The sequence below is a fragment of the Mus musculus genome, chromosome 13, assembly GCF_000001635.26.
Source record: "Mus musculus strain C57BL/6J chromosome 13, GRCm38.p6 C57BL/6J".
Classification (NCBI taxonomy): Eukaryota; Metazoa; Chordata; class Mammalia; order Rodentia; family Muridae; genus Mus; species Mus musculus.
Window position 1 is genome coordinate 92,750,609 of NC_000079.6, and position 22,838 is coordinate 92,773,446.

Sequence of the window (22,838 nt, forward strand, 5' to 3'; positions counted from 1 at the left end):
TTATGATACTCTAGGGAATTATGGGAATGAAAAATACATTGCTGAGCTGTGGTTGAGGCTCAGCTGGTTTAGTATGCCTAGAATTCAATACCTAGCAGGACACGAAACCAGGTATGATGCATACCTTTAAACCTAGTATGAAGAAGTCGGGGCAGGAGGACCAGAAGCTCACGGTGATCTTTGGTCACACAGAGAGTTTGGGACCAGTCTGGTTTATATGAGAACCCATCTAAAACCATAAAATAATAATAAAATAAATTGCCAAACTTCTTTAGAATTAAATCTCAAGGGGATTTATAAAATTTCTGGGTATCTTGATTGACTACTGGAAAGTATCGGCTAGTACACAGCTGCAGAAAGCTTCTGCCCTGTACACATGGTGACTGGCTCTACTGTCATTGTCACCAGACCCTACATCCCACTGTTTTTGTTACCTCAAAGGCAGCCACTCTCCCTTCACTGCCCAGCGAATGCTTACTGGCTGTTTGCTTCCTGCCTGGTACTGTGGGATCTGAATACAGTGACAGACATAGAATGACAAGATCTGTTTTCTTCCATTTGACTCACAGGACGCTAGGGGGAGCCAAATCCGTAAGTGTCTGTGGAAGGAGGTGACAGAAAGGCTGAGGGAAGGGTGTCAGAAGAACAAGGCAAGCTTAGTTCAGGTTTCTCAGGATGTCACCTCCTCCCGAAGCCTGGGGTGGGGGTGGGGGGCTTCCCTGGAGACTACATTCCAAGAATGAGGAGTCTGTGTGAACAGAAAGCAGGCTTTAGCATGGCACTAAATAGGGTCACCCCAGAAATGACCTTTGGTTTGGCTGTCCGGTTCATACCCGTGCTCCGTGGCACACAGTACATACTCAAGGGGGTGGGGGTGGGGGAATAAAACCAATCTGGTAAGTTTATCAAGGATTCCTCAGAAAACAACACACATCACCAAAGCCTGAGCTTCCATTAGAAACGACTGAGCACCATGGTTATTAGAAATAGTCTCTTCTTTATTTCCACATTCATATAAAAAGTTTTGACGTATTTGGGCTGGTAAAAGAAAAGCCATGATAATATAAAGAGAATTATAGGAAGTTTTAAAAAAGATGTTGCTTTTGGTGTTTGAGAAGGCAGTTGTGGGATTGCTTCTTGGCTCAATTATCCAAGCGGTCGAAACTCTGGGTCTGGAACTCCTGGAAGTCCTCTGGTATGGTGTCTGCAACAAGAATCGGGGTGGTAGTTAGTTAATGAGGATCCTTCCAGGCTGGAATCATGGCCACCACATGCCGCCCAGGCCTCCTGTAGGGGGCGCTGTCAGCTCGCCTGAGACTCCCACAGGCTCGCAGCCATTTTCTACTTCAGGTTGCTTTGTTGCAAATCCTTGGCTTAAAGCCCAGCAGGGCTTATTCATAGGCCTAGGGAAAATTAGCAGGCAGAGTGCCTTTTTAGTCTGTGATTATGTTTGAGTCTAATGAAAAAGAAAGGCTGCCTGTAAATTAAACTGACGGAATTTCTCACCGAACCCCTAACTCTAAAACATGCAGTTAAATTCTATGGGTTTCAATTTTCAGATTTGGGAAGCAGGAAAGCCTGGCTCTGCCTTCCTCTTATGTTATGCAGGGTACATCACCATCACGCACGTGGTGGTGAGGCTTTGGGGCGGGGGGGGGGGGCGGGGTGGGAGGATGCATGTTATAGAAATAAGATTTCTTGGTTGCTCCCCTGTGCTGTTGAGGGGCACTCAGCATGAAGGTTACCGTTGCAGCGGTACTTGAGGTTGGACCAGATGATGTTTTCTTGAGAGAAGCAGAACACACCAAGTCGGCCTCCACGCATGGTGGTGTCTATGGTGACCCCAGAGTCAGCCACCAACTCCGAGCCTTCATAAAAGCGCACCCTGCAGAGAGCACAGGTGTCCACGGTGAGGAACATGGTGCCACTTCCGACTCTTGTACTTACCTCTTTATTCAGACATGTTGTTTTCCACTAACTCTAGTTGGTCCCTCCCCAGTGAGGTTAGAAGTTCCCCAGGACAGGAACCAAGAGTCCACGGCTCCCTAACTTGGTTTTTAACAGGCCCAGCATGGTGTCAGGTGCATAGTTCCTGGATCGGTACTTGCTGGTGAATTAAAACAAAATAGCTTGACATCACGGACAAGTGGTTTTGTGGCTTCACTGTCTTGTGAGTTATTTTCTCTGGATACTGTACCTAGAAGCCCTGCGCTTTCTTCTTTGGTCTAGCTGATTTCACTGGTGGACTCTCAGAGCCTTGATCAGTAGCTTTAGGCAGTTGTGGGGGCAATTTCAGTTGTCATAGTAGCACTGAGGGACAGAAGCCCCTGGATGCCAGCCTTCAATACCCCGGAGTGAGTTAGCCAAAGCTTGCCCTGTGCTCTGTACCCTTGTGGAGTGTCATGGGGAAGGTGAGCTGCGCCTCGCCTCGGAGAGGCAATGGCGTTTTACCCTGAGCATCATTTTCTTTTTTTTTTTTAAGATTTATTTATTATTATATATGAGTACACTGTAGCTGTCTTCAGACACACCAGAAGAGGGCATCAGATCTCATTGCAGATGGTTGTGAGCCACCATGTGGTTGCTGGGATTTGAACTCGGGACCTTTGGAAGAGCAGTCAGTGCTCTTACCCACTGAGCCATCTCTCCAGCCCGAGCATCATTTTCTTCTGCATTGATTTTAAGTTAAACTCCCCAATTAATTCCCCAGGGTAAACCAAGAAGTGCCTGAGCATGCCGTTCTGTTCGAAAATTAAGAGTTGGCTCCTGTATGGGTATTGTCAACACCACTGTAATACTTAATTCTCAGACACACTACTCTGTGTTTAAATGCCACCTTCATGTGAGTCTAGGAATGGTTCCAAGGAGCTATTTCCTTTGGTTGTATAGCAATCAATTCTTATTTCTCTGCAGTTTTAGGGTTCAGATGGACTTTTCTAAAATTATATACTTAGAAGGATCATATTTTTATAGCTCTGATTTCATTTTTGGAACAGAAAAGGCACATTGAGCTCCATCAGGTAAGGGCCTGGCCACACCTGGTCTCCCTGTGTGGTGAACAGAGGCAGGTGACACAAGGGCACAGAGAACAGAGCATGAATCAGCTCTCACTGCCTTATTTTCACTAGATGCATCCGTCTACCTGGTACCTCCCACCCTGGCTAGGAAGCTGCAACCCACATACCCCGGAGCACACCACACACGTGCTGCAAGTCTGGGGCGTGAACCCTGACTGCATTTCAACAAGAGCAGTTGAACACACAAAACAGCAGCAACAGAAACAAAACAGTCCTATAAAGAAGCCGAGGCCATCACACCAGTCCCGGGATGAACAGTTCTCTCTTGCACAGTCCGTGCCAGGCATTGTGATGAACACTAGTGAGACCCAAACCACAGAGGCTGCCCTTGTGGGACTCATGACCCAGTAGCGAGGACAGACTGCAAGGGGGCTCTTTGGTCAGTGTGGACTAGGTTCCATGGGGCCTGGAGGAGTCTCGGGAATGTCTGGGTACCATCTCAGCATCTCGTCTCTGCTGTCCCCTTCATCAGCTCCTCCCTCACACTTCCCTAAGAGCACACCCAAAGCATGGCCCCCCCTGAAGTACCTTAGCTCTGCAGCTTGGTCCTCCCCACCCACGGCAGAAGGGCCCTCAGCCTACCTGATGTAGCCCACCTGGGGCCTATGCTGCAGGAACCAGCGGTAGGAGACCTTGTCCTTCCAGCCCACATTCCTGGAGTCCTTCCACAGCAGCCTGACCTGGTCGCTGGTGTCCCCTGTGTGCCACAGGGAGTTTCGGAGATGTTCCCCTGGGCCAGTTTTAGACTTCACAGCCTGGACAAAGACATGGGCAAAATGTTAGGTCAGGACATACATAGATCCTTTTCTGCTTCAGGTGTCTGAGGTAAACATAGAGGTGGACTCATGTTCATTGCAAGGGTATGTAGTTTCATGCTGGCACAAGCATAAACCTTCAGTGTCATTTCTACTGAGCTGGCCCCAGCCCCGGGGAATTTAGCAGTGGATGGCACTATGCTGCTCACTCTACCTTTTTCCTGATACAAATCTGTCGCTCTGCCTATTTGCCCACTGAGGGATCCCAACGGATGTCTGGCTGTGGAAGTGTGCTTCCTGCCCTAGCAGGAGTGAAAGAAGTAGCCCGTTGTTCCTGTGTAGTCCATCCCTTTGATTGAACACATTGGCTAGCTAGCTTTTAACACGGTCTGCCTCAGGTATGCCTTAAACCTTCTCCGCCTCTTTGACCCCACTCAGCCTGACATTTGCAGTATGAGTCGCATAGGTTGAAAGGTGCAGGCTCAACAGAAGGCAGGCAAGGTTGTCGCTCAAGGCTCCCCAGCCAAGTTTCTCCTTGACTGCACTCGTTTCTCAGATTAACTTAGTGACTTTTAGGGGAACTCTAAACATAAAGGAAGGTGAAGGGTCTAGAAGAAAAGAAGGCATGGGGATTCAAACTGCCATTACCTTGAGCTGAATACCAGGTTCTGCTACTGCACGGAACGGTGTAGCCTGCCAGTATGTCTGCTCCGTTTGCTTCCACATGACTACATAGAAGCTGGAGCTGTCTTGGTAACCAAAAATAAAGCCAGCATAGTCATCATCTGTCTGGGTGTTTACGTGGAAGGTCCCTTCAAAGTCAACTCCGTTAAATGCCGTGTACCCTGTGGAGAGGAAATGCAATTAGAAGAGGCTACACTAACAGCTGACTGAATTCTACACACACAGCCAGAGGCCCAGGACGTACCAACAGCTAGGCCAGGGTCACTGTTCATGGTCTGCACAATTTCCATGCCCTGTGGAGAGAGGGGAAGACGTTCAGGACTTGAGGGGAGCTGAGAGAACTTGGGGCAGCCCATAACCTCAGGCACCGAGGTGACTGTGTCCAGTACAGAACAAGCATTGCTCTGTTTGATATTGACTTAAAGGAGGTGAGTGTATGGCTTTCGCTAATACTGCCACATAAGCTGACTTAATAAACCCCAAGCCAGGCAGGCTATGGCATACATTCTGAGGGACACTGTGACGGCTGGTTTGCTTTGTCAGCTCAATGCAATGTAGATCACCTGGGAAGAGACTCCTGATGACGGACTGTCTAGACTAGGTTGTCCCATGTGCACATCCGTGGGGTAATTGTCCTGATTATGTTAGTTGGTGTGGGAAGACTGGCACCATTTGCTGGGTTTGGTCTAGGACTATGTGAGAAGAGAACTTGTGCAGAGTACGAGGCATACACACATGCATTTCTCTCAGCTCTTGGCTGTGGATGCAATATGACTAGCTTCTTCAAGTTCCTGCCTTGACTTCCCCCAAACAATGGACTGTAACTTGGAATTGTGAGCAGAAAGAAACACTTCCTCCTCTACGTTTCTCTGGTCATAATATTTTGTCACAGCAACAGCAATGAAACGAGGGCCACTGCGATGAGCTTTGTGAATTTGGAAACTCCACTAGTCTGTTTCTTCTTCAGTGGCATACTTAGGGGCACTCACAGGGGGCAGTCTATTGGAAAGATGACGAGTGAGGCTCATGGATCACATTGCCAGGGCTCTTATTCCAGCCATCTCAGCCACCTTCCGAAGTGCCACCATGAGCAACCACAGAGGTTTTGGGGGAAAGTGGATTTCAACATCCAAGAAAAGTATAGTGACTCAAGGCCACGAGATGGAACATATGCCAAGAGAGTAGCCACCTGGGAGTCAATGCCCTCCATATGGGACCCGCCATTCCCAGGATGTCCTAGGCCCAGGGGCTGAGTGGAGCTGCTGTCAACATGCACTGCGTACCTGGTTCAGGACCACCCAGTTGGGGTCGATCTGAGCATCCCCTTCAGGGTCCAGGACCACTGTCTGGTAGGCCCTGAAGTCAGTCAGGGTGATCTCCGCATTCTCAGGGCACACATCAATGTGATCGATGACCTGGTCCTGGTCGAAGTCAGCTTCACAGATATCTCCTACCCCGTCATCTAAGGGTGAAGGGAGGAGGCAGGGATGCTGAAACTCACTCCTCAGCAGAGAATGGGACTGGGCAGGAGCAGAAAAGGCCAAGCTCCCACCTTTAGGCAGGGTTTTCAGAGTTAGGAGAGGAACGCTGGGTTTGTTATCTGGGCCACATTCTGGAGCCCTTGTGACAGCCAATCAGGAACCACCTGGAGTTTCTTGCAACACCAGTCTAAAATGTTGCCCCTTGTAGTGGTTTGATCTAATGCTGCTTGTATTCTAATGCTAATTTGGGGGCCTCTCAGACTGGTTATCCCTGAGTGACTCTGAACCCAGCTAATTGTGATTGGTAAATAAAGATGCCAACAGCCAATATCTGGGCAGAAGAGACATAGATGGGGTTGAGGTTTTGTGGGTTTGCGAAGAAAGGACCACAAGGAGGGTAGGAGGAGGAAGAAGTCATCATCAAATAAAAGGACACACGGGAGGAGAAAGGAGAGAGGCCATGGGATGAGAGACAGGAGAATGTGGTCCTGATGCTGCCCAACTGGAGCTAAGAGCAGCTCAGATGAAACACAGTCAGAAATAACTCAGTCCAACGCCTTAACCACTCGGCCATCCCAGTACTAATAACTCAGGTTTATCGTTAGGAAAGTGATTCTAACATCATGGAGGACAGGCAGCCGCCCAGCTCTATGCAGCTTAGGGTATATTGTAATTATAAAGTCTGTGAGTATGTCTTTCTTCCAGGAACTCAATAACCAAAGGCAGGGTAGAAGCCGTGGGCTGGGACTTTTAATATATATATATATATATATATACTTTACTACAGCCCCCCAACCCCCTCACTCTTTCCCAGAAAGTCCTTACACACAGGCTCACCACCTGGTAGATCTGAAGCCTGAGACAAAGGTCTAACATGTGCACAAAACCAGAATTATTGTCACCAGAATATTGCTAACTTTGGTGTCCCCTACAGGTGTCTACAGGTACAGTCTGCTGGGCTGGGCTGACACCTGAGACACTGCACTTGCTTGGCTAGGATGAGCCCACGTCAGTTCATATCTGCCTCGACGTACACGGTTCTTTACCGGTTTGTGCGTTGCTCTCTCTATGGCTCCCTTCCCCATTCCCAGTGGCAGGAGCAAAGAAGACCAGAGCTGTGCTGAGGGCCACTGGGAACCCAGCTCTAGCATGTGACTGGGCCATGTTCTATGTGATCTCATCCCAGGCCAGCTCAGGAAGTAGCCAGGCTAATCAGCTCCAGAGGACCCCCCTAGGGAAGTGTGCGTCCCTTCATGTGGCTATGGGGAGTCTAGAGCTGTGTGTGTCCCAGGCGTCCCTGGGCAAAGCATGCTTACTGTTGCTATCTTCCTGGGCTGGGTTGGGGACGAGCCTGCAGTTGTCTGGGCCAGGAGGCACCAGGTCTGGGATGCCATCGTTATCGTCATCGTCATCACATTCATCGCCGATCCCATCTTTGTCAGTGTCCAGCTGGGAGCTGTTAATGACTGTGGGGCAGTTGTCTGTGCTGTCCTGGTGGCCATCCCCGTCACTGCAGAGCAAAGATTAGTTTAGTAGGGGACAGAAGCCTCCGCTCCCAGGGGGGGGTCTGGGTGGGCTGTCCGCAGGCTGGGTTTCAGCAGACCCTATCAGGCCTTTCTCTGATAAAGCAGCTTCAGAAACAACTCCCTCACTTCCTCTGTGTCCCGAAAGAAGCCAGCCGCTTCCAGTTTGGGAAGATAAGTGTCTATTTCTATAATCTGTGACTCTGGGTGGCTGTCATCTCTAAGGACTGCTAGATGATACCTTGCTCCAAGGAGGTGTGAATGTGTAAGGCAAGAGGCATGGAGATGTGTGTGGGTCCTGGCTCAGGCACTGGCGAGCAGCAGCCTCAGGCATGATGCTGGACCAGAGAGGTACACATTCCTCATCTATAAGATAGCGATACAAACAAGGCCCACCTCAAAGGGCAGCTGATTCATTTGACTGATTCAACTATAAGGCCTGTATAAGCATCTTCTAAGCACCTGCTTCTAGTAGTTAATTCCCTTGATGTTTTCTGTTACATTGTTTTTCATGATTCCCATCTCGTGACCCTGTAAGGACTTGGACCTGAAGACGGCCACTCTTTGCCCAGAAGTGGGTGCACTGGTTTTAGCCCAGAGCTGACCCGAGTTACATCTCAGGAAACTTACTCTTGGTCCACCCGACCTTCTTCTTTCCAGGATGAAGGGCCAACTCTGGGGCACAACTGCTCTGTCTCTCAGAGCACCACCTGAGTCTTCTGGGACCTGGCTACTAGGGACCAGAGTGGATTCTCTTCTCACTCTGCCTCACTCAAGACCTTTCCTGGCCCAGAAGCTGTGTATACCCTCCAGGGAGGACACAGAGGGAAGCCCTCCTTTTCATACCAGAGGCAGAAGAGCCCCACAGAGCATGAGTTCAACAATGGAAGACTGTGGAAGCCGATTTTCTACACTTCTCCTAGCACAAGAGTGAGCTTGTTGGATCAGCACCATTTGCAGAGAGAGCCCTGTCACCTCTGAGGAGAAACAAGCAGTTCCTAGCCCCCTCCTAGTGAGGCTCAAGTTTATGGGAATTAAAATGTGGCAGAATGAGTCATTTGTTTTAGGCAAATATCTAGAGGCTGGCGGGATAGGCTATTTTAGACATTTCTATAGATGGTAACTGGAGTACATGCTGACCGGCCACTGGGACATTCTTGATACACACCACACATCATTAGGGTAGTTGTCAGAGCGCCAGTCCTACCTTATGCTCTGGGACACAGACAATGTCAGACTGCGTCACTGATAGTCTCTTCTGTGCTGTGGTACCAACAGCCACCATCTCCCACCCAAGGGATGGCCCTGTGCTGGAGCTTGCTCTGTATCAGTGTGAGTTTTCACCTAACCTGTGAGGTGTGGTCATTGTCTCTATTGCTCTGAGAGGCAATGAGCTTCTAAGGGATTGAGGAAATGCTTGCGTTCCCTTGACTGGGATGCACAAGGCAGTAATGGCAGCACAGAGAAGAGACCTGGCAGGAGCTGCCCTGAGCAACGCTGGGCGAACTGACTCTGCTGCAGTTCCTGGAAGAAGAGATGAGTGCTGTTCTGCTCTGCTTTTGGGGATCCGTACCCCTTCAGATGTGCCCTGACCACCTTTCCACGAAGCACCCAAAAGGAATGGGGATGAATGGGGCGAGGAGGGATGAGAGTGCAGACGCCTGGTGCTGAGGGTGCAGAGCCAAGCTTTTCTCCTTCAGCACCAGCTCCACCCTCCATCCCATTCTGGTTCCTTCCTGATGGTGCTGGTGATTGCACTCCTGACCTAGCGCGTGCTTGGTAAATGCTTTATCATTGAGATGGGTCCCCAGTTCTCCCTGGTCCTCATGGAGGGACTCCATGTTGGGCTAGAACGATCATCAGAACGCTTTCACACACGATAATTCCTCTCAATGAGACAGAAAAAGCATCAAGGACAATGAAAGACCGGCGATCCCCCAGCAAGCCCCTCTGTTAGGGGGTGATGGACTTTCCTGATATGATAGTAAAAACATCTAATGAGTGTAGAAACCACACAAGGCACATTTCCTGGGCTAACTCAATTTCATAACAGCCCATGAGCTATATATCTACAGCCACTCCCATTTTACAGGTAAGGAGACTGAGGCACAAAGAGATTAGATCATGAATGACATCTGGCTGTCTCATTCCAAACTCTCCTGCAAGGCTTCATGATCTGACCTCTCTTCTGAAAAATGGTGTAAGTGTTGGTTGGAGCTGACATCACTCTTCCTTACGTAGCACTTTCAGAGAGGTACAGTGGCCTGGAGCAAAGATGGACCCACTTCCTTCCTGGAACCCGATCCATCCACAGCCTGGACACACTGCCAGCACAAAGCTCTGACAATTCCCACTGTCCCCAGACTCCCACCTGTTTCCATGTGGCTGGGAGGCATGCCATACCTGTCTTGGTTGGTGTCACAGGAGTCCCCAACCAGATCGTTATCCACATCCGACTGCAAAGAGAGCAGAACGTGTTATTTACCACTGGGCCTGCATGTATGGACTGTTCCCAAGAAGGCAAGCCTGGCTTATCGTCACTGGGTTTCAGGAATTGTTTCTCGGGAACCAGGCTGGCACAAAACTGCAAAAGGACAACACCATATTGGTGTAGGCACAGTGCTGAATTTTCAAAAGAGCTCTTTAAAATATCAAGCTTCTTGGAGGGGCTGCCCACACACCAGCTGAGCTGACTGGGAAGGGTTCTGGGTGGCACAATGGCAGGCAGAGGCTGGGTGCTCTGGCTGGGTCGGCAGGGAGCTGGCCATAGGCATGGGTCAAAGCATGTTGACTCTATGTTGCTTCTTACTTTGGAGTATAGACAGGATGGGGAGTGAGGCAGAGGAGCCAGTAGGGACATGCATCTGTTTCAGGGTTTCAGAAACAGACTGCGCACCATGCCCAGGGATCCAAGTAGCAGGCGTATGGGAAGGGAAACAACATACCATTGACTGAACTTAATCTGCAATGTCCACACATAGACTGAGGAACTAAAGAGCCATGCGATTAGGCTCATGCCTATGTTTCTGTTTTCTTTGACAGCAGAAACTTGTTTGGGCGCCATTAAGCTCATACTCCCAATGCCATGAGTGTTGTGTGCACGAGAGGTATTTCCCAAGGGTCTCGGGAGTCCCCATCCTGATTCATCACTGTGGTTGTCAGTAACTATCTCGACTGGACCAGTTTATTCCCATCATCTATGACCTCATGCATGTCATTGCTCCACAATAGCAAGGAGCTGGCCAGTAGCAGGGCAGGGTTTCTCTAGATGCCAATCCATGGTGAATCTTTATATCAGAGACTTCAGTTTGCAGTGTGACCCCTGTCTTAACTGACCTGGTTAGGGTTACTGACATCAGGACAGCTGTCACAAGCATCTCCGACATCATCACCATCCCGATCCTGCTGGTCACGGTTGGGAACTCTGGGACAGTTGTCCAAAATGTTTTTTATTCCTGCAAGAAAAGAATGCTACCTTGGGTCAGGAGAATGCCATAGGAAAGGGTAGGAAACAGAGACTTGCAGCTGCTGAGAGGTCGGGCTGTGGTGTCTTATTCCGGCTACATCACCATCTCTAGTAGTACCTGAAGGTGACCTCAAAATAGGAATTTTGGGGGACTCAAACATAAATAAGTCTCCAGGGCAGCTATTCAGTGAAATTGACTGTTTAAGATGTTAAAGGTTGTGGCAGCATCCAGAGGAGGCCCTGGTGACTGGGTGAGCTGACTCACTCACTGTTGTGGGTGTCTAAATTTTAATGGCGACACAAGACCTTTGGGCAGGAGCTGGGCCTGGAGCTATTGAATTCCTGTTTCCCAATTTCATGTTCAATGATATTTGAAGTTAACAACAGTGAGAGGAGTAATATTGTAGACATGGACAAATGCTACAAGTTAGGGTATTTAATTGAACTGGTTTATCAGTGTACCACTGGAATGAACTGGTTTATCAGTGTACCACTGGAATGGGGTTGTTACTTTAGCTCACTCAAGGTAAACCTGTGCTTTCGGGGAGGTGTGTATGATCTGGAGGAGCGGATGTGTGTGTTTCAGGTGGGAGAATTTTAAAAATGAGGTTCTTCTGGTGATGTGGTATGTTTTCAGAAACTCAGATTCGAGGCTGTCTTTTTAGGATAGTTGCCATACGCTATGGACACCATACTGAATAAAATGTCCTTCCTCAAGCTCCATGAGGCTTTCAGAGCTGCTCCTGGCCTGGACCTCCCTGAAAGTCCCTGTGGTAGAGTCCCAGAGATGGGCAGTACAGTCACCATGACATCCCAGCCCTTCCCAGAGCAGGCAGGGGTTGGTACATCTTCTTGTCCTTGCTTTCAGGAGGAGGCAGGGTGTAGTGTCTGACTCTACTGAAAACTCAGTTCTCAGTTCCCATGTTGAGGAGTGAGGGTGTGGGAGGAGCCAGGAAGGCAGATGTCTTACAGACACAGCTCTGACAAGACATTAGTAGACAGTACTCTCACAGAGTTCCTCCTAGGGCTATAAGTACCAGAAACATCTAGGGTTACTGGGCCACCAGACATAGATCAGAGTGAATGACACGGAGGGAGGTCCTACTCCTGGGGAGGTCAGAGGACAAAGGGATTCCAAATAAAAGACAGAGCCAGACAATCCTACCATCTCCATCCATGTCGTCATCACAGGCGTCTCCTCTCCCATCCCCGTCAGTATCCTTCTGGTCATTATTCAGGACCATCCGGCAGTTGTCACAGGCATCCCCAAAGATATCTTTATCACTGTTCCTTTGGTCTATATTGTGAGTCAGGACACAGTTGTCCTAAATGACGAGAAGGTGGGAGACTTCCTCAGACCTACCTGTCTCAGTGTTGTGGTTGGTCAGATCTGCCTGTTTTATATTCTAAACACTCGTGACAGGCATGTTTAGGACGGGACAGGACACAGGACACAAGCTGCAGTGGTGTGGGAACATAGGCCAGGTTTGGAATGAGTAGCATCAGCAACTGGCTGCAAAGGCTTGCTTCCACCATCCCTGGGGTGTCTCAGTGTGCGTGCCGTCCTGACAAAGCTGGTACCTGTTCATTCAAGATCCCATCTCCATCTGCATCCTCATCACACGCGTCTCCGATGCCATCTCTGTCTGCATCTTCCTGGCCAGAGTTTGGCACATACTTGCAGTTATCCTGATGGGGGGGAGGGGAACAGTTCAGAGTCATGCTCTATCCATCTGTCTCCTGTCAACAAGTATTTTTGACCTCAACATTGACTTAGGTTGCCTGGCTTGGTTAGTAGCTATTTTGTTTGCTCCATTTGAAAGGCAGCTACTTTAATTTTTTTTACAGAAGATAAGAACAACCTTCCCAAAGCCATTTAAGACAGGGCTTTGGAAGTCCACAGGGTATTTCTTCCCGTAGCTTCCTTTCCTTACCTTCTTGCAGTTCCTGGCAGAGCATGGCAGTTCTTCATCAGGGTAACTGTCAATGTCCACATCCTTTCCACAGACATAGCCGTCACCAGCCCAGCCAACACCACACTGTGAAGGGAGAGCCCGTTATAGCTCTGAGGAAAACACTCCTTAAGGAGGCAGAGACCGACTCTGTCTCTGTTCCCCTGGGAGAGTCCCCAGGGGAAGGTCCAGGAGCCTCACTTCCTGCATAGATGGGATTTAACAATTCAGTTGTGCTAAGCAGGGTGGACCATGCCTGCAATATCAGGAGACTTGGGAGGTACAGGCAAGAGGATTAAAATCTATTCAAGGTCATCCTTAGCTACATAGTGAGTTAAAAGCCAGCCGGGGATATATATGAGGTTCTGGTCTGCCCCAGAACAAAACAAGGGCTGGAAAGATACCTCAGTCTTAATATGGCACATGCTGCACAAGTGTAAGGACCTAATTTGGGTGCCAGCACCCACAGCAAAGGCTAGGCACAGCAGTTCATGCCCATAATTCCAATGCTGTAGAGGTGGCAACTGGAGCCTCCTTAGGGCCTGCTGGCCAGATAGTCAGATAGTCAGTGAGCTTTGTTTAGTAGAGCAAACCTCCCACACCCCAAAACTAACTAACAAACAAAGAAAAACCCGAAACAATACATAATTACATGGGGATGGGTTAGTGATTCTAAATTTAGTCCAAAGGCTCAAAGGGAGATGGTTAGATACCATCCCTTCTGGCTCAGACAAGGACTGGATGTGCCTTGATGGACTCCATGGGACTTCTTCTCCTGGGATGTCAGGCTTCTAACAGCTTTGTTATGGCTGAAGACCTGATTTGCTGCCTCAAGTTATTTCAGTGCATTTGTCCTGAGCGAGTACTAGTTTAGCTCATGGGATATTGAGTTTGCAGATTTATTTATTAGTTTAATGTGTATAGATGTGTGCCCAAGAGTATGTATGTGTATCATGTATGTACATGTGTCCTTAGAGGCTGAAGGAGGCATTGGGTCTTATGGAACTGTAGCTGTAGGGACTTGTGACCCACACAAGGGTGTTGAAATTTTAACTCAGGTTTTTTTGCAAAAGCAGCAAGTTCCCTTAACTGCTGAGCCATCTTTCCAGCTCCGAAGATATTTTGGGGCTCAACTTCCACCCAAAGAGAGAAACTTTAAGGTGTGTTATCTCTATTTAAACCCTTTCCATTTAACAGAGGTGGCTCCCACTGGTGTTGTCAGTGCTGGTCCTGTGTACCTCCCTGGACGGTGTACCTCTCCTTACCCTTTGATATGCCCCCTTGAGCATCCGTTGCCCAGAAAACCAACAGTGAGCATCACTACCAGCAGGCCAAGCGGGAAGTAATGATTTTGTTTCAGTTTAAAAAAACAATTGCAGCACTGCATGAAAGGACAGAAGGTTAAAAGTGTGGTGTGTGTGTGTGTGTGTGTGTGTGTGTGTGTGTGTGTGTGAAGCTGGTGGTTGGTACCTTTACCTGCTGAGTCATTTCTCTGGTCTATCTGCCTATGTTTTTTCTAAAGTGGATTTCCCAGCCTTTTTTCTTCAGTCCTTAGGAAGACACTGCAAGGTCATTGTTGTCCCTTTTATTCAAGAGTCACATGAGCTCAGCCTGGGTCAGCACCTTGCTCAGGCTCTCAGAATTGGGAGCATTAACCTCATCTGTCCTCTTCTGACTTCTACACTTTGCATTTAGCTAATGTGTACTTCTGTGTTCTCCCTTGCATCAAATCCTTATCCAAAGATGCTCATCAGCCAGGATAAATGATTCACCAAGGAAAGAGGAAACCCTTCCTAAAACCACCTCAGGTGCAAGGAGTGAGAGTTGGGGACTAGGGGTAGGGAGGTGGGAAGGTGATTGTAGAGGTTAGGAGGGAAGGACAGGAAGAGAAAGAAAGGAGATGGAGACCATGAGGAAAGCCAGGGAGGCAGCAATTGCAGAAGAGGAAACTCACACTTGATTTTCGACTAGAGCTGAAAGGAGAGAAGAGGGAGGAAGCTGAGGAGACTCAGGACCAGCAGCAGGGAACAAAGCTCTGAGAGCATCCTGGTGCTCCCTACCTGTCCCCCTCCTCGGGTCTCCCTGTGCAGCCTGAGTCATCCCCGTTACTCCTCCATCCCAGGCCAGAGGCTCCTCCCTAAAACCCCATCCCACTCAGGGGCTTCCACAGCCCACCCTCGCAAGGCCTGGAAAGTTCATCTGTGGGTCTGATTTGCTACTCATTTTAATGAGGAAGAAATTCCCTTTAGGAACAAATACATTTTTAATGAGCCATTTTCTGGCAGATTAAATTATTTTAGTAGTCACACCAAGTTTATTAATCCTTTACCATCTGTCGTTGTGCCTTATTACAAATTCAAAAACATATTAAGAGCCCCATCACCCACCATCCCAGAGGAGCCATAGATTTGTTCACAGAATATGAGAATTTAAGCACAGATATATACTTGCTTTTCAATGTCTTTTAAAAAAAGTATATGTGTATGTATTAACATGCCCTATCATCAGGATGGGGGAAGCTTGGTTCTCTCTCTTCCTCTGACATAGCACATTCCTTCCTCTGAGCCTTGCTCTAGATTACTAGCACTGCGGTGGAGGCTGGCTTTATTACTCTATCTATCTATCTATCTATCTATCTATCTATCTATCTATCTATCTATCTAAGTTTTCAGCCTCATTTTCCAATTTGATAAAGATGACCAGGGGAAAGTTTCCAGCCAGAAAGATAAAGAAGTGAAAGTTTGAGGTGGAGTGTGAAAGAGATTTTTTTTTAAAGCAGTGTCTCCTGTGTAGCTTTGGACAGCCTGGAACTAACTCTTTTAATAGAACAGGTTGACCTTAAACTCACAGGGATGGGATTACAGGTATGCACCACCACACCTTGCCCAGAAAGGGGTGGGGGGGTATTTTACACTGCTCAGAGGGACTCACCATGGTCATGGGAGCATAGGCTGAGGCTCTCCTACTGTGCACCTGGAGCCCAGAACAGAAAGGAGCAAGCAACTGAAGCCATCTGAGACGTTAGTGCTTAAGACCCCTTGAGGGCCGTGATCCTAGGGTTTGGGAATGAATCATGGGGAGAAGGTTTCTTTATAAAGGACTCAGCCAGGAGCCAAGGCACCGGGGTTGGGAATGGGTAGGAAGATTGACCATTCATTGAGCTGTGCCTACATCAGGGTCAAACTTGAAAGTTGCAACCAAGACAGGCACAGAATATAATATCACTGGCTCAGTTAGGTTTCTGAGCGACAATCTGTGGCCCAGCTGACCTTGTTCTCTGTTTTCTCATCTCTTGGCAGAGGAATAACCAGCCACTTTGAGACCTGAATGGTGGAGTCCTAATGAGGCATCAACTCCCTATGACCATCTGTGGAAATTTTGCCTAAAATGTCAGCAGCAGAGAGATGTGAGAGCCTCCTGTCCTCTCCACCAGCTCTGTCCCCTGCTTCTATACTTTCGTGCACACCTATTGTTATTCATAACTGTCCTCACCTTCCAGATGCCCAGTGTTAATCTGACCTGAGTATACACTCTGAAGCTCCTAGAAACTGGGGAGGTCGTGCTTAGAAAGCAGGAGGGAAAGCCATCAAGCAAATCAGGAGCTTACCACACACGTCACATCCCCTTGCCGCTCCTCAATGCACTGCGCATGCACACTGCATGGGTTCTGCTCTGGGTTCCGGCAGCTCCTTTCAGTCTTGCATCCCCTCGTCTGATCACCAGTGTACCCTGGTTTGCAAGGCCCACAGCGATAAGATCCCTACCGAGACAAAGATGAGATGATAAGGCAGAATCGAGCAAAGATCACTGGTCTTTGCTTGGTGGTACCAGGACTGAGCATAAAGACCCATAGCTCTCTGCTCGCGGGCTTGTCTCGTAGCCTCCTAGGCATGTCGGTGAACCTACCACCAGGCCGGAAGGTGCAACTGGCTACATAGCCTTTAGAGAACTAGGACTGAAGGTGGAGAAGGCTGGATAGTAACCTGCAGGGCTCTGACTTATCAGCTCTACTGTGGGGGGAAAGAGGGAAAAGCTGAAGGTTCCACTGAGGTCCTGCGAGGCAGAGTGACAGTTCACACTGGGGATAGATAGGGAAATGGCTTGATTAAAAAGTTAATTTAAACATAAATTAACTTCCTTCAGTTTCTATACACACAGAGACATGGTGATGACTCTCACTGACATGTCCTGATGAGGTATGTTACCTGGGAAGAGGCAAAGGGGCTGCTGGCTCTTCACAGGCTGGGGTGGGAGATCTCTAATTTTTTTCAAGGTTAAAATATAACAATACAGATAGTTTTTAGACTTGTTTTAAATATTCATTTATTTATTTCATGTGCATGAATATTCTGCTTGCATCTTTGTATGTGCACCATATGCATGCCTGGTACCTCTAGAGACCAGAAGAGGGTGTCAGATCCTCTGAAACTGGAGTTATGAGGCCCCGTGGGGATGTGAGAAACCCTGAAACCTGGTCCTCTGCAGGAGCAGCAAGGGCTCTTAACCTCTTCTACTCATTATTTTAGCTTTATTGAGATTCAATTAGCAAATAAAAGGATATATATTACAAATCATATATCATATATAATACATACAATGATATATTATTATATATATTATATACAATCATTCATATATATATATATATATGGTGGCACGTGTGCTATGAAGTGTGTGTGTGTGGAGGTCAGAGGACAGCTTGTGGGAGTCACTTCTCTCCTTTCACCAGGCAGGTCCCCAGAATTTTACACACTTAAACTCTTCAGTGTGATGGTATAATATGTGTCTGCATTGTGAAGGAATTATCACAGTTAATTTACACAGCACAGCTATCACCTCATTGTAAGGACATTCTTTTGTTTGTTTTGTTTTTAGATAAAGTGTCACTTGATAGTCTAGACTATACAAATTTGTGCTTAGGTAGCACAAACTAGTCTTGAACTTAGGGCAGTCTTGCTGCCTCAGGCCCCTGGGTGCTGATGTTATAGGTGTGGCTTTTCCCCTTTTGGCTCGAATATTTGTTTTACATCTTTAACACAGCACTGTAAAATGCACCACACTTTCATGACAATACCTCAGAATGTATTCATCCACAAATCTGAACTGATTGAATCATTTACATTTAAATTGCATGCCATAATTTACAATTGGATGATTTTAAAGCTGTGGACCTCTCCACTGGTAAGGCCAAGCATTGTTCACAAATATTTTTAAAATACTCTCTCAACTCCATCAGATAGTCTGACAACCTATTCTTTCTCATGGCTTCTACTTTTCCTACTTGCCTACTCTTTCATCTTGGAAGTCTCTGGAGTTCTATCTACTGTCCACTTCTCTAGGTGGCTTCTGCTATAACTGTTTCCAAATCTATTTGGGCAGACAAGCTTTGACCGGGAAAAAGTCTAAAAGTGTAAGTACCATCATGTTCCAACGTGGTAATAGCATCATGGGGGGTGTCTCAGGCACTGCAGCAAGACTGGACACCCAAGGAGCTGTGTGGCCTCGGCATAATTATACAACATCCCAGTGCTGTAGCCTTTTAATCCACAGACTGGGCACCACATCCTACTGCCTACTCAGAGGGCTCTTCTGGGGATGAAAGGATATGCTGATGCCTATAAAGACTTTCACATGACCATCTGCTCTGCACTCATCACCTGTCCTTCCTGGCCACGTGACCTATGAGCCAAAGGGAGCTGTTCTTTCCTTCAGTTGGTTTTGACCAGTAATTTTTTTTCATAGTGATGGGAGGGCAACATAATTACCAAAGAACAGACAGTTTTGACAAAGGATAAAGAACCTGGCTTTTTAATAGAAAAATTAATTATAAAATGACACTAACAATAAACACACTTTCGGCATAGATGTCTGCCCTCGTTCTGCCCATCAAAAGTTACGTGTACATATGGTCTGTGTGTTGGGAGTTACAATCTGCACACACCCGCCTTCTTCTGAGCCTGGCCCTGCTTTGATAGAAATACTTACCAAAGTGTTAATGCAGATAGAATTCAGAACACACGCTCCATTCTGACACTCATCAACATCAGTGCACACCTAGGCAGAAAAGTTCAGAGTCATCTCAGACCTGCTGCTAAAAGAGAGAAGCAAATGAATTGTCCTGTCTTGACATGTTTGGGGAAGTCACACAGAGTTTCAGGCAGGATGGTGGGAGAGTGAGGAATATTTCAGCTCTCTGGGCATTGGTGCACTTAATCTAACTGCAGACACTAGTTGTCTTCATAAAGGATAAAGGTGTTCAGAGAAGATGACCTGTATAACTTACCTGTTCTGTAACCTTTAGTCAGAAGAGCCTTTTACTTACCTTCCCACTTGGTACCTAATTCACCTCTAAGGATTCCCCCCTCACCTCTGAGGATGAGGATTCCCCCTCACTTCTGAGGATTCCCCTCTCACCTCTGAGGACTCCCCTCTCACCTCTGAGGATTCCCCTCTCACCTCTAAGAATTCCCCCCTCACCTCTGAGGACTCCCCTCTCACTTCTGAAGACTCCCCCCTCACCTCTGAGGATTCCCCCCTCACTTCTGAGGATTCCTCCCTCACCTCTGAGGACTCCCCTCTCACCTCTGAGGACTCCCCTCTCACTTCTGAAGACTCCCCCTCACCTCTGAGGATTCCCCCCTCACTTCTGAGGATTCCTCCCTCACCTCTGAGGACTCCCCTCTCACCTCTGAGGACTCCCCTCTCACCTCTGAGGACTCCCCTCTCACCTCTGAGGACTCCCCCCTCACCTCTGAGGATTCCCCCCTCACCTCTGAGGATTCCCCCCTCACCTCTGAGGATTCCCCCCTCACCTCTGAGGATTCCCCTCTCACCTCTGAGGATTCCTCCCTCACCTCTGAGGATTCCCCCCTCACCTCTGAGGAATCCCCTCTCACCTCTGAGGATTCCCCCCTCACCTCTGAGGATTCCTCCCTCACCTCTGAGGATTCCTCCCTCACCTCTGAGGATTCCCCTCTCACCTCTGAGGAATCCCCTCTCACCTCTGAGGATTCCCCCCTCACCTCTGAGGATTCCCCTCTCACCTCTGAGGAATCCCCTCTCACCTCTGAGGATTCCCCCCTCACCTCTGAGGATTCTCCTCTCACCTCTGAGGATTCCCCTCTCACCTCTGAGGATTGCTCCCTCACCTTTGAGGATTCCTATCTTTTTTTAGTTCTAGAAAATTCTAGAACTAACTTTCGTTATTTCTAGTCCTTCCTTGGATTCACCGTCAGATAAATCATGAATGTTCTCACAATAGCTTCTTTCAGTCCCTGCCCTCCATCTTGTTTGTGTATCTTTGCTAAATTCCAGGAGGTGGTCTCCAAATTCCTTCTCAGCTGATGAATCTCCAGCTAGCTGTGTCTAATCTGTTTCACCCATTAACTGTGTTTTTATAAACGGTTTTTATTATCATATATTAATTACACATAATGATGTGATCCATTGCCACATTCTCATACTGAGTTATTAAATTCAGTTCTTGTACTTTTAATTGATCATAGCCTTTTTCCTTTCTTTAAAAGAAGGATTTTTATTGAGCTTTTGGTTTGTTTTTAAGTGTTTTTAATTTAAATAGAATTACATCACTTCTCCCCCTTCAGCCCCTGTAAAGCATACTCCTTGAACCCTTTCTATGCTCCACTGTGCTCAAGCTAATAGCCTCTTTTCTTGATGATATTTGTTACATGCACATATATGTATGCATGTGCACAAATACACGTAAGTCATGTTACATGACTCCTGCATGTGTGGCTCAGGGAACGTTTGTTTGAGAGGAGGGGATGGAAATCTTCCAAGAGCCAGAGTGCTAGGAAGTCTTCTGTGGAAACAGTCTCTCCTAAGATGGCTGCATAAATAAGACCAGAACAACAGCAGAATCGATGGATATATTAACCTGGTAGGGAAAAATTTCCATGGCATCCCACCCCTAGACAGGGCGCCAGGAGGAGGGACTTAGCTCCTCCCAGGTAGGAGCCTATTGTTGGTTGTGCAAAGTGGTCAGCCTTGAAACCATACACACGCGCTGATCCTAGTTTTATTTAGATACTTTTCATACTTGTCTATTTTTCCTAACCGTACCCTTAACTTTAATCACAGCACTGACCCTTTTATAGGCAGTTGATGTTTATCAAGTTTCCTTATTACAGTTTCTTCACAGTAGCCCTGATTTTGCCTGTGTGCATTGAGGGGCCTGGTTGTGGGTATCTGCACACAGCGGCATATCTGATTGGCTATGGCTCTGCAATGTAACTCTTTCTGAAAGGTTTTATGCAAATAGGTACGTTTTACTGATAACACAGACTTGGAATTTATAACTAAATGGTGTGAACTTGGCTCTGTGTTGAGTGGTAGACAAACCAGTCAAACAAACTTTCTTGCTCCTTTGAGGTACTGATTTTTTTTTCCATCTCTGTGTTGTGGAAAGGGAAGTTCTCTAAGGATCCTGGCTTTACATAGGATACATACACACATACTAGATCTCCAAACTCTCATGTCCACTACCTTCATGTACACATTGAATGCCCTTACTCCTGATGTCCTGTGCTGGCATGGCACTGACATCCCCTATAGCCCTAGAAATAATACTTTCTTTGATTTCTACTGAACTTGGCAATTCATTAAAATTTATTATAGTTTTAGTGAAGTGACTCCTTCATACACACATATATAACACACAATTAGGGTTTGGAATTCATATATATATGTAACATATATGGATTTGTATCCAATAGGAAGTATCCCTTAGTAGCTTATGCCAAGCATTTTATATGGCATTTTGCTATCTTCCTTGGTTTAGTCTGAGAGATTTTGGCCTTATGAGAGAAGAAAAACTTAGCTCATTATCCTAGTAGCTCCTTGTCAATCCTGCGTCCAGTTTGCTTTCTTTTTCTAGCCTGAAAAAAATGATGCCCTCCAGAATCCTTTGATAAGCAGCAAGGAAATAATGACCCCTTGCCCTTCTTCAGAGCCAATCATTTCCCTGAGGTAGTAAAATATATTTATAGACCAACCATTTTTAAGGGCTGAAAACATCAAAAAGCATTTCACAGTCATTCAGTTAAATAATGACCAGATATTGTCGAGCATTTGGAGATAAATGGAGACCGCCATGCTGTACTGAGATGCTTTCTGGCAATTTATAGCTTATGTAAGAGGATGGGTAGGCTGCCTCGGGGGATAATCTCACCCCTTTAAACCCTCTCTTCTTAAAGCGGCTTCTGATTGGCCGCAACGGCTCTATAAAGTGATCTAATTTCCCCAAGCTTTTATTTGCCTCTCAGATTCTCAATTTATTCTGCAGGACAAGATGTCCAAAGGCTATCAACCAAGCGGGTCCGAAATCATTCTGTACACCCTCTATTCTACATTTACTGCCTTCCCAGAGATACCCCATTACCCAAACGTTAACAACTTCTTCTTTCTAGACTTTATGGGCATATGTCTTCAGAAAGGAGCCAAAAACCAAAACCACCCTTCCCTGTTGGCTCACCATGCACCACAATATTCCACAAGGCACCGGCTGCTCACGGTGGTGCAGGTTAGGCTAAGAAGCTGGGGAATTGTCTGATAATGAGAAATGAATTAAAAAATGACCATTTCTGCTCACCTGCTTGTTTGTTTTAGCAAAGTTGATCCCGACACCCTGCACCATGGGCCCTGTGAAACCTACTGGACAGGCGTCACATCTGAAACCCGGAGCCAAATTCACACAGCGCACACCTGGATAGCAGGGATGGTATTTGCACTGGGGAGAGAAAGTGATCAGTCTTTAGCTCTTTGGGGGAAATAACTTGGAACGTTCCATAGTCTATCTGCACACACTTACTTACTTCTTTATATTCTGTGGGTAAAACTGACAAAAGGAAAGTAAAATGTCCGATTTCATAGTTACCTGTT

General features: G+C 47.2%; 1 protein-coding gene across 1 annotated transcript in view; it reads right to left on the reverse strand.

The window, feature by feature from the left end:
• Positions 1 to 977: 977 nt before the first annotated feature.
• Thbs4 (thrombospondin 4) overlaps positions 978 to 22,838 on the reverse strand; it is a 43,233-nt gene continuing 21,372 nt past the window's right edge. Inside the window, exons 8-22 of the mRNA NM_011582.3 lie at positions 22,549 to 22,686; positions 18,924 to 18,992; positions 16,546 to 16,698; positions 12,921 to 13,025; positions 12,568 to 12,675; positions 12,152 to 12,311; positions 10,857 to 10,975; positions 9,924 to 9,976; positions 7,314 to 7,507; positions 5,800 to 5,978; positions 4,761 to 4,809; positions 4,481 to 4,677; positions 3,660 to 3,832; positions 1,746 to 1,885; positions 978 to 1,204 (exon numbers count right to left, since the gene is read on the reverse strand). Coding sequence (NP_035712.1) covers positions 1,143 to 1,204; positions 1,746 to 1,885; positions 3,660 to 3,832; positions 4,481 to 4,677; positions 4,761 to 4,809; positions 5,800 to 5,978; positions 7,314 to 7,507; positions 9,924 to 9,976; positions 10,857 to 10,975; positions 12,152 to 12,311; positions 12,568 to 12,675; positions 12,921 to 13,025; positions 16,546 to 16,698; positions 18,924 to 18,992; positions 22,549 to 22,686 — 1,899 coding nt within the window. The 3' untranslated portion in view covers positions 978 to 1,142. The remainder of the gene's footprint in view (positions 1,205 to 1,745; positions 1,886 to 3,659; positions 3,833 to 4,480; positions 4,678 to 4,760; positions 4,810 to 5,799; positions 5,979 to 7,313; positions 7,508 to 9,923; positions 9,977 to 10,856; positions 10,976 to 12,151; positions 12,312 to 12,567; positions 12,676 to 12,920; positions 13,026 to 16,545; positions 16,699 to 18,923; positions 18,993 to 22,548; positions 22,687 to 22,838) is intronic.